Source organism: Dreissena polymorpha, chromosome 2 (genome assembly GCF_020536995.1).
Source record: "Dreissena polymorpha isolate Duluth1 chromosome 2, UMN_Dpol_1.0, whole genome shotgun sequence".
NCBI lineage: Eukaryota > Metazoa > Mollusca > Bivalvia > Myida > Dreissenidae > Dreissena > Dreissena polymorpha.
This window is the reverse complement of record NC_068356.1, coordinates 109588635-109601084: the sequence shown is the minus strand read 5'-3', so window position 1 is coordinate 109601084 and position 12450 is coordinate 109588635. Positions and strand designations below refer to the sequence as shown.

The following is a 12450-nucleotide window of genomic DNA, read 5'->3' as shown; positions in this document are numbered from 1 at the left end:
TACTTTAGGAAAAAAGTGGACCTAAACACAAAACTTAACCAAAATTTTCAATTTTCTAAGTATAAAAAGAGCACATTATTCTGTCAAAATGCAAGCCAAAATTATCTAACTTTCCCTGCCCAGTCCCCTCGTGATAGTAAGTAAGTGTACCAAGTTTGAATGCAATAGCATTGATACTTAATGAGAAAAGTGTACCTAAACGAAAAACTTAACCGGAAGCCGACGCCGACACCGACGCCGACACCGACGACGAAGCCGAAACCAAGGTGATGACAATAGCTCATTTTTTTTTTTCAAAAAATAGATGAGCTAATAAATTAAAACTTGTCAGAATTATATTTTATTTTTTTTAGAGTCACAGTGACCTTGACCTTTGACCTAGTGGCCCAAAAATGGTTGTGGCATGTAGAACTCATCAAGGTGCAGCTACATATGAAGTTTCAAAGTTGTAGGTTGAAGCACTTTGATTTTAGAGCCAATGTTCAAAACCTTGACAAAATGTTAAGGTTTTAGCACGACGCGAACGACGACGGACACTACACGACGACGGACACGACGAGCTGGCTAAGACAATACCTCGTTTTTTTTTTCGAAAACAGCCGAGCTTAAAATTAGGAATATCAAGAATTGCAGTATAGAAAATGTATGCCAGATAAATAATTCAATACTTCTTACTGTTCTTGAATACTTTTTAATGTACAAAATTACTCAGAATCATAAAATAAGTGTTTTTGCTTTCAGATGATAATGTGCTATAGCAATATTGGAAACAAACAAAAAACACAAAAGTATTTTATCTGAATAGCCTCCCTTTCCAGAGATATAATCTTATGTTAGCCTAATAAAAACAACATGCATATTCCTGACTTATATCTTGGGCTTGTACCTGCCGACTGGACTTGTTTTCCTGAGTGAACTTCTTCACAAGGGACTGCAACCCGTTATTGGGATCCTCTTCAGTAGCAACACAATTTGTGCCTCCATTTAGAAGAGTATCCAACAGGTTTAACTCCCCTGGATGATCTTCAATGAATTGGCTAGAAATATTGGGTGTCTGCAAGTGTTCATCCATACAATTTGGCGTCTGCTGATTCAAAGTTGGATAATTTGACGTCTGCTGATTTGAAGATGGATATATTGACATGTGCTGGTTAAAGGCTGGATTATCAGAGGTTTGCTGGTTTGAGGCGGGAAAATTTATTGTCTTCTGCTGATCTGCAGATTGCAGTTTTCTGTATGTCTGTGAGTGAGGTCGAGTCCTCGTGGGACTCACATTGTTCCGGTTGACATTGGTGTTGTAACTGTTTCCTTTCTCATGATAATGATATCCTGAAAAAGAGAGGACAGCCATTATTAATTGATGCATAGTTTTTAGAAGTAAATTTTAGGAGAGTGTAACATCCAGTCACAAACGATTAAATCAAACTAATTTTGTTTATTAAAACTTGGGGTCGTGAAGTTTTTACCCATCCATACTAATTTCATGGGTTGCCGATTGGTTATATGATTAACAAGGTGTATCACACAGTGTGACAATATACCCCAAAGCATATGCTTGTCATGGTTGGTAAATCAATGAAAGCAACACAAGAAACTCAAATATTTATACAATTTTCCTTTGACTTTGAATTGTAACCTTGACCTTTCACATAGGGGAAAAAGAAATGAGCCGCACTCTGTGTCAAGGGGGTTTAGTGCATGTGTGTAAAAAGTAGTCCCTGATTAGCCTGTACAGTCTTCACAGGCTCATCAGGGACAGCACTTTCCACTAAAACTGGACTTTTGTCAAGAAGAGCATTCCTTCAAACGAAAAAATCCATATGCATTAAACCCCCTTTTCACAGAGCGAGGCCCAAATGTATGCGACACATCCTCTGGTTATGGGGAATAACAAATAACACAGTCTTTACATTGTAGAGCTAAAGTTGTCACCATGTAAGTTGGTGTCAATGTTTGCATGCATTCTGAGTCTATTATATTCTATAGATTGCATCCATCTATTGTACTGATAATTACCAAGTTATAAACAATGCTAATATTACTAAAAGACTTGCTTGAAATAAAAACATGCTTTTGGGTGGCATTTTCAATCTTAGACCACAATTGATATTTTACAAAATTAACCTTTCTTCTGCTTCTGATAATGTCCACTCTTGGGCTTTGTCAAACTTGGTGCTAATAGTTGTTCAAAATTCTGACACACATTTAATCACATTATAAATGCAAAACTGATGACACTGAAACAATAAAATATTTCCACAACATAAATCTTAAAAATCTGTAAAAACAAGACTCACCCTGATGCTGCTTCTGATGTCCAACGGGGCCGTAACTCGCGTGTATCGTCGACCCATACACGTCCTGTCCCTGCATCCTCTGGCACCCCCTGTAAACAGACGAATTACTGTACACCTTCTTCCCACGGTAATGGCCACTCCCTTTACCGCCTTCCTTTCGAACAAGTTGAGAATAATTTTTATAGTAACTGTTCCCCACCCTATCTCCTTTCCTAAGTGAAAAATTGTCTGATTTATTCCTAGCCGGTCTAACACTTTTGTAAGTACCAGTATAATACGAGTAATATGCCTTCTCATGCATTTTTTAGGTGAGTAAATATCAAGGAAAATGTGCATATGACACAAAACTAAATCTGATAATTGACCAGAAATCTGATTAGCACATTGTCTCATCAATAAATAGTTAAGCACATGGTAGCAGTTTTGCCCATGCCTGGTTGGATTAACACATTTTTTCAATGGTCAACTTCATGAAAAACATGCTTGTTTGGTTTAATGCATGCACTGTTGTGACCAAGGTTTGGAGTGTTAAGTTTACCATATATGTCCTAATGCTATGCAGAGTGCAAAAAAAACAACACATAATCACACAAAAATAAATTTCAATAGGATTACTTTACATTCAAGGATTGAGCTTGCCAATTTTGTTTTCCCATGTGTGTAAATAACACCAAATAGATCAATAAATCAATATCTTTACTTAGACAAACAACTCTTAGACATCACTTAGACACACAGAACGGCACAGCAATACACCTCTTTGCTATATATGACTGAACACAATTATAAGTACTTTTATTTAAATCTTCATGAACCTTGCTTTATAAGATGTTGATGAAAATTAAATTCATTTCTTGTCCAAAGCATTTACTAGGAAGTGGTGGTACATTTGGGCTAACATAGACATTACACTATTAAAGCTCCAAATACATATAATCATTCAATTGAGATCTGCATGTAAAAGCCAAGTGCAGACCAAACATATCATTAAACCTATTTCCATATTTTACATCTATGTAAAGAAGGAAATCTTCACAAAACAAAAACACTATACATATTGAACAATTAATACTTAACACTGTATACACTAAACTAATATCATTCACATTAACTTATTTTTTTATCACATATTTGTTAAGTAAATTATATTCTTAGTAAAATGTCCCCCCCCCCCTACCTGTAACATACTTTCTTCTGATACACAACAGTCTGTAGATGAACTGACGATAAACAGAATGAAAAAGTAGTCAATATATATATTTTTTAATTTTGTTAAATATGATAATGTGTTGCCAAGCCCTGTTTAAACTGTAATTTTCTCTGATTGTTGTTGATTTTTACATAAAAAAAAATAAACAAAGATGCTTAGTTTAATAAAGACAATTAGGATTAACCAAGTTTTTTGACCTTCTGAATTAGTCTTAGTCCAAAACCAGGAACAATACAAGGTTGAAATGAGGTGATGGTGATTCAGGCATTTTGATAGCATTTTTTTAAAATCCATGCAAGTATCAAAGATTTGTATAACGCATTGTTGATATCATTCGAAACGATTGATTTCATTTTAATCTTGTTTGAACAACTACTAGACTGTCAAATAAACCAACATTAATCTTGTATGAACTACTACAAGACTGACAAATAAACCGACACTAATCTTGTATGAACTACTACCAGACTGACAAATAAACCGGCATTAATCTTGTATGAACTACTACCAGACTGACAAATAAACCAACATTAATCTTGTATGAACTACTACCAGACTGACAAATAAACCGACATTAACTACTACCAGACTGACAAATAAACCAAAATTAATTGTGTATGAACTACTACCAAACTGACAAATAAACCGACATTAATCTTGTATGAACTACTACCAGACTGACAAATAAACCGACATTAATCTTGTATGAACTACTACCAGACTGACAAATAAACCGACATTATTCTTGAATAAACTACTACCAGACTGACAAATAAACCGACATTATTCTTGAATGAACTACTACCAGACTGACAAATAAACCGACAGACAAGCAAATCATAGACTCCTGCATATGTGTCTTGGTCTGTGAAAACTGGGCTTAATTCATGTGCAGTCCGCACAGGCTAATCAGGGAGGACACTTTCCGCTTAAACTTGATTTTCGGTAAGGAGGGACTTCCTTGAAACTAAAAATACCATTAAAGCGGAAAATGTTGCAGTCCGCACAGGCTAATCTGGGACGACACTTTACGCACATGAATTAAGCCCAGTTTTCTCAGAACAAGACGCATATATTGATGCCTGGATGCATTAAAAGAAATACAAATCATAATGACCTGACAAATATCTTTCACATTTTAAGAAATTGCTTTGATGAATAGTTAATTTGAAGTTTTCTTTCTGTTCATAGCAAAATATATGATTGACATGAATGAAACAATTATTTGAAGTTATCACAATCCTTTTTAATCTAACAACAAAATCAGAAAAAATAGCCGTTTTCATGACTATAGGAAATAAAATGCATTCACAGATTTTTTCCACAATTCAAACTATTAACACAATACTGTTTACTCATGTGATTTCCGGTGAATAAGATATATAAATGAACTTCTACAATATGTCATAAACGTCTGAAATCAATTAAAAAGAAGATCATATGTCCATGTCTTAAACTCAACATTTTGAAACTTTTTTTTGGTCACAAATATACTCTGGTCTTAAAATGATTATTCCAAAACTGATTTGCTGTTTGTAGTAGTATATTTAGTTTGGTACAATTCATTAGAGCTTATTAATGTTCAAACTTTCAGAGAAATAATGATGTTCTAGTAAGATCAATGTAGTCAATGCAATATGTGAAGATGATTTTTTTAATACGTACTCAGCAAAAAAAAAAAAATGTTTAATACAAGGAACTGCGGTTTAATGTTACCATTCAAGTTTCAATGGAACAAACCAAAATGCAACCAAGATATGAAATGTGGAATTTTGAAAAAATAAATAGGGCTTCTTCCTAAGATGATTTACAGCATGTGTATGTTTTGTGATAAATTCTGAGCTAGGCTAGCCATTCAATCCTTTTAACCCCAAACTGATCCAAGGTCGTGACCCAACCCTATGCTTTGCAATGACTGTTCTAAGGTATTGACCCAACATTTAAACCAACATGCTTTGCAATGACTGTTCTAAGGTAGTTACCCAACCTTCAAACCACCATGCTTTGCAAAAACTGTTATATGGTAGTGACTCACCCTTCAAACCCCTATGATTTGCAATGACTGTTCTAAGGCGGTGACCCAACCTTCAAACCACCATGCTTTCCAATGACTGTTCTAAGGTAGTGACCCAACCTTTAAACCACCATGCTTTGCAATGACTGTTCTAAGGCTGTGACCCAACCTTCAAACAACCATGCTTTGTAATGACTGTTCTAAGGTAGTGACCCAACCTTTAAACCCCCCATGCTTTGCAATGACTGTTCTTAGGTAGTTACCCAACATTCAACCCCACATGCTTCGCAATGACTGTTCTAAGGCAGTGACCCAACATTCAAACCCCATGCTTTGTAATGACTGCTCTAAGGAAGTGACCCAACATTCAAACCCCCATGCTTTGCTATGACTGTTCTAAGGTAGTGACCCAACATTCAAACCCCCATGCTTTGCAATGACTGTTCTAAGGTAGTGACCCAACATTCAAACCCCTATGCTTTGCTATGTCTGTTCTAAGGTAGTGACCCAACATTCAAATCACCATGCTTTGCAATGACTGTTGTAAGGTAGTGACCTAAACTTTAAACCACCATGTTTTGCAATGACTGTTTTAAAGGGATCTTTTCACGCTTTGGTAAATTGACAAAATTGAAAAAAGTTGTTTCAGATTCGCAAATTTTCGTTTTAGTTATGATATTTGTGAGGAAACAGTAATACTGAACATTTACCATGGTCTAATATAGCCATTATATGCATCTTTTGACGATTTTAAAACCTAAAAATTATAAAGCGTTGCAACGCGAAACGATTGAATAATTTGGAGAGTTCTGTTTTTGTCGTTAAATTTTGTGAAACTACGAAGATTGCTTATATAAGGTATAAAATACGTCAAGTATGTGTACTCGGCGGAATAGCTCAGTAGGCTAAGGCGTTTTTACTTCAGGACTCTGGCAGAACTCCAGGGGTCACTGGTTCGAAACCTGGACCGGGCAATGTTCTTTTCCTTTTTTAAATTTTATTCTTGATTTTTTACTGGAGCTGTTACGATCCAATGTTTACATTTATCGATATAAAGCATTTAATGAATAAGTTAAAAAATGCCAAAATCTGTGAAAAGGCCCCTTTAACTCAGAGACTCAAACTTCAAACCACCATGTTTTGCCATGACAGTTCTAAGGTAGTGACTCAACATTCAAACCCCCATGCTTTGCAGTGACTGTTCTAATTCAGAGATCCAACCTTCTAATCACCATGCTTTGCAATGACTGTTCTAAGGCAGTGACCCAACCTTCAAACCCCCTTACTTTGCAGTGACTGTTCTAAGGCATTGACCCAACCTTCAAACCCCGAATGCTTTGCAATGACTGTTCTAAGGCAGAGACCCAATCTTCAAATCCCCATACTTTGCAGTGACTGTTCTGAGGCAGTGACCCACCCTTCAAACTCACATACTTTGCAGTGACTGTTCTAAGGCAGTGATCCAACCTTCAAACAACCATGCTTTGCAGTGACTTTTCCAAGGTAGTGACCCAACCATCAAACCACCATGATTTGCATTGACTGTTCTTCGGCAGTGACCCAACATTCAAACCACCATGCTTTGTTATGACTGTCCCAAACCATTGACTCAACCTTCAAAAAAAACCTTGCTTTACAATTAATGGTCTAAGGAAATGACACAACCTTCAATCCAACAAAGCTTGACAATGACTGTTCTTAGGCAGTGACCCATCCTTCAAACCACCATGCTTTGTTATGACTGTCCCAAGCCATTGCCGCAACCTTCAAACAAGGGCTGTTTGTAAAACATGCATGCCCCCCTATATGGGCTATAAGTTGTAGTAGCAGCCATTGTGTGAATACGTTGTCACTGTTAACAACTGTGGTGGTGGTGGTGGTGGTGGTGGTGGTGGTGGTGGTGGTGGTGGTGGTGGTGGTGGTGGTGGTGGTGGTGGTGGTGGTGGTGGTGGCGGCGGCGGCGGCGGCGGCGGCGGCGGCGGCGGCGGCGGTGGTGGCGGCGGTGGTGGTTATTGATACAATGCATTACAAAAATGCAGTTAGCCTTACATTTGGTAAAATTTAAATATATTACAAGGGAGGCAAATGCTGTAACAAAAACTTATTGCATTTGTTTCCCCTGTATATAAGAAAGATATAATAGTGTATTACCTCACCTGTCCTGCTTATATTTATATTAATCAACAAAATTAAACATTAACACAATATTTAATATACAAAATATACAAAAAATCTCATATTCTGATAATATTTTTACTGATCCACAGTAATTTACTAAAAGGATGATGTTTCATTGGACTGATAATTATAGATTTAGGATTACAGACAAGTTGCTTCAGAAATATTGTTCAGAGTGTGCCCTGTTGGCCGCGTATGCTTTCTTGAGTTATCATTCAAAAACCATTTTACTTTTTCGAGTCACCGTGACCTTGAACTTTGACCTAGTGACCTAAAAATCAATAGGGGTCATCTGCGAGTCATGATCAATGTACCTATGAAGTTTCATGATCCTTGGCCCAAGTGTTCTTATGTTCTCGTCTGACAACCACCTGGTGGATGGACCGACCGACCGACCGACAGACAGACAGACAGACATGAGCAAAGCAATATACCCCCTCTTCTTCGAAGGGGGGCATAAAAACCATGCTTTGCAATTAATGGTCTAAGGTAGTGACCCAACCATCAAACCACAATGCTTTGCAATTTCTGTTCTAAGGCAGTGACCCAACATTTTAACGACCATGCCTTGTTATGACTGTTCCAAGGCACTAATCAAACCTTCAAATCCCCATGCTTTTCAATTACTGTTCCAATGCAGTGACCCCACTTTCAAACCTCCATGCTTTGCAATGACTGTTCTTAAGTAGTGACCCAAACTTCAAACCAGCATTCTTTGCAAAGACAGTTTTTATGCAGTGACCCAACCTTCAAATCAGCATGATTTGAAATAACTGCTTAAAGGCAGCAACCCAACCATTAAACCCTAATGCTTTGCGATGACTGTTGTTAGGTTGTAACCCATCCTTTAAACCACCAATGCTTTGCAATGATTGTTCTTAGGTAGTGAGCCAACCTTCAAACCTCCAATGTTTTGCAATGACTGTTCTAAGGCAGTTACCCAACCTTCAAACCACCATGCTTTATAATGACTGTTCTAAGGTAGTGAGCGAACCTTAAAACCACCAATGCTTTGCAATGACTGTTCTAAGGTAGTGACCCAACCTTCAAACCACCAATGTTTTGCAATGACTGTTCTAAGGCAGTGACTCAACCTTCAAAACACCAATGTTTTGCAATGACTGTTCTAAGGCAGTGACCCAACTTTCAAAACCTCAATGCTTTGCTATTACTGTTCCAAGGCAGTGACCCAACCTTCAAAACCCGAATGCTTTGCTATGACTGTTCCAAGGCAGTGACCCAACTTCTACCTCCATGCTTTGCTATGACTGTTCTATGGCAGTGACCCAACCTTCAAAACCCCAATGCTTTGCTATTACTGTTCCAAGGCAGTGACCCAACCTTCAACCACCCATGCTTTGCTATGAATGTTCCAAGGCAGTGACCCAACCATCAACCCCCAATGCTTTGCTATGACTGTTCTATGGCAGTAACCCAACCTTCAAACCACCATGCTTTGCAATGACTTTTCTAAGGCTGTGACCCAACCTTTAAACCCCCAATGCTTTGCTATGACTGTTCTAAGGCAGTGACCCAACATTCAAACCCCCATGCTTTGCTTTGTCTGTTCCAAGGCAGTGAGCCAACCTTAAAACCCCCAATGCTTTGCTATGACTGTTCTAAGGCAGTGACCCAACCTTCAAACCCCCATGCTTTGCAATGACTGTTCTAAGGCAGTGACCCAACTTTCAAACCACCATGCTTTGTAATGACTGTTCTAAGGCAGTCACCCAACCTTCAAAACACAAGGCTTTGCTATGAGTGTTTCAAGGCAGTGCCCCAACCTTCAAACCCCAACATTTTGCAATATCTGTTCTAGGGGAGTGACATTACCTTCAAACCACCATGATTTGCAATGTCTGTTCAAAGGCAGTGACCAAACCTTCAAACCCCCAATGCTTTGCTATGACTGTTCCAAGGCAGTGACCCAACCTTCAAACCCCCAATGCTTTGCAATGACTGTTCTAAGGCAGTGAAATACCTTCAAACCCCCATGCTTTGCTATTACTGTCCTAAGGCAGTGACCCAACCTTCAAACCTAAAATGCTTTGCTATCATTGTTCTAAGGCAGTGACCCAACCTTCAAACCCCCATGCTTTACAATGACTGATGTAATGCAGTCACCCAACGTTCAAACCACCAATGCTTTGCAATGACTGTTCTAAGGCAGTGACCCAACCTTCAAAACACCAATGTTTTGCAATGACTGTTCTTAGGCAGTGACCCAACTTTCAAAACCGCAATGCTTTGCTATTACTGTTCAAAGGTAGTGACCCAACCTTCAAACCCCGAATGCTTTGCTATGACTGTTCCAAGGCAGTGACCCAACCTTGAACCCCCCATGCTTTGCTATGACTGTTCTATGGCAGTGACCCAACTTTCAAAACCCCAATGCCTTGCTATTACTGTTCCAAGGCAGTGACCCAACCTTCAAACCCCAAATGCTTTGCTATAACTGTTCCAAGGCAGTGACCCAACCTTCAACCCCCATGCTTTGCTATGACTGTTCTATGGCAGTAACCCAACCTTCAAACCACCATGCTTTGCAATGACTTTTCAAAGGCAGTGACCCAACCTTTAAACCCCCAATGCTTTGCTATGACTGTTCTAAGGCAGTGACCCAACATTCAAACCCCCATGCTTTGCTTTGTCTGTTCCAAGGCAGTGAGCCAACCTTCAAACCCCCAATGCTTTGCTATGACTGTTCTAAGGCAGTGACCCAACCTTCAACCCCCATGCTTTGCAATGACTGTTCTAAGGCAGTGACCCTACCTTCAAACCACCATGCTTTGTAATGACTGTTCTAAGGCAGTCACCCAACCTTCAAACCCCCAAGGCTTTGCTATGACTGTTTCAAGGCAGTGCCCCAACCTTCAAACCCCAACATTTTGCAATATCTGTTCTAGGGGAGTGACATTACCTTCAAACCACCATGATTTGCAATGTCTGTTCAAAGGCAGTGACCCGACCTTCAAACCCCCAATGCTTTGCTATGACTGTTCCAAGGCAGTGACCCAACCTTCAAACCCCCAATGCTTTGCAATGACTGTTCTAAGGCAGTGACCCATCCTTCAAACCCCCAATGCTTTGGTATGACTGTTCTAAGGCAGTGACCCAACCTTCAAACCCCCATGCTTTGCAATGAATGTTCTAAGGCAGTGACCCATCCTTCAAACCGCCCATGCTTTGCAATGACTGTTCTAAGGCAGTGACCCAACCTTCAAACCACCATGCTTTGCAATGTCTGTTCTAAGGCAGTGATCCAACCTTCAAACCCCAATGCTTTGCTATGACTGTTCCAAGGCAGTGACCCAACCTTCAAACCCCAAATGCTTTGCTATGACTGTTCTAAGGCAGTAACCCAACCTTCAAACCAACATGCTTTGCAATGACTGTTCTAAGGCAGTGACCCAACCTTCAAACCCCCAATGCTTTGCTATGACTGTTCTAAGGCAGTGACCCAAACTTCAAACCCCCAATGCTTTGCTATAACTGTTCAAAGGCAGTGACCCAACCTTCAACCCCCATGCTTTGCAATGACTGTTCTAAGGCAGAGACCCAACCGTAACCACCATGCTTTGCAATGACTGTTCTAAGGCAGTCACCCAACCTTCAAACCCCCAATGCTTTGCTATGACTGTTCCATGGTATTGACCCAACCATCAAACCCCAATGCTTTGCAATGTCTGTTCTAAGGCAGTAACCTTACCTTCAAACCACCATGCTTTGCAATGACTGTTCTAAGGCAGTGACCTTACCTTCAAACCACCATGCTTTGCAATGACTGTTCTTAGGGAGTGACCCAACCTTCAAACCCTCAATGCTTTGCTATGACTGTTCCAAGGCGGTGACTCAACCTTCAAACCCCCAATGCTTTGCTATGACTGTTCTAAGGAAGTGACCCAACCTTCAACCCCATGCTTTGCTATGACTGTTCTATGGCAGTGACCCAACCTTCAAACCCCCAATGCTTTGCTATGACTGTTCTATGGCAGTGACCCAACCTTCAACCACCCATGCTTTGCAATGATTCTTCTAAGGCAGTGACCTAACCTTCAAACCACCATGCTTTGCAATGACTGTTCTAAGGCAGTCACCTAACCTTCAAACCCCCAATGCTTTGCTATGACTGTACCAAGGCCGTGACCCAACCTTCAAACTCCCAATGCTTTGCTATGACGGTTCCAAGGCAGTGACCCAACCTTCAAACCCCCAATGCTTTGCTATGACTGTTCTAAGGCAGTGACCCAACCTTCAAACCCCCAAGCTTTGCAATGACTGTTATAACTTATAAGGCAGTGACCCATCCTTCAAACCACCATGCTTCGCAATGACTGTTATATGGCAGTGATTCAACCTTCAAACCACCATGATTTGCAATGATTGTTCTAAGGCAGTGATTCAATCTTCAAACCCCTAATGCTTTGCTATGACTGTTCCAAGGCAGTGACCCAACCTTCAAACCACCAGTACTCTAGTATGAGTGTTTTAAGGCATTGACCCAACCATCAAACCCCATGCTTTGCAATGACTGCTCTAAGGCAATGACCCAACCTTCAAACCACCATGCTTTGCAATGACTGTTCTAAGGCAATGACCTAACCTTCAAACCCCCAATGCTTTGCTATGACTGTTCCAAGGCAGTGACCCAACCTTCAAACCCCCGATGCTTTTCTATGACTTTTCTAAGGCAGTGACCCAACATTCAAACCCCCAATACTTTGCTATAATTTTTTAAAGGCAGTGACCCA

General features: G+C 39.7%; 1 protein-coding gene across 5 annotated transcripts in view; it reads right to left on the bottom strand.

The window, feature by feature from the left end:
* LOC127868469 (meiosis regulator and mRNA stability factor 1-like) overlaps positions 1-12450 on the bottom strand; it is a 105976-nt gene that overhangs the window by 36101 nt on the left and 57425 nt on the right. For all 5 annotated transcript variants that reach the window (XM_052410273.1, XM_052410274.1, XM_052410275.1 and 2 more), the window contains 2 exons: positions 2298-2386; positions 887-1329 (listed from right to left, as the gene is read on the bottom strand). In XM_052410273.1, coding sequence (XP_052266233.1) covers positions 887-1329; positions 2298-2386 — 532 coding nt within the window. The remainder of the gene's footprint in view (positions 1-886; positions 1330-2297; positions 2387-12450) is intronic.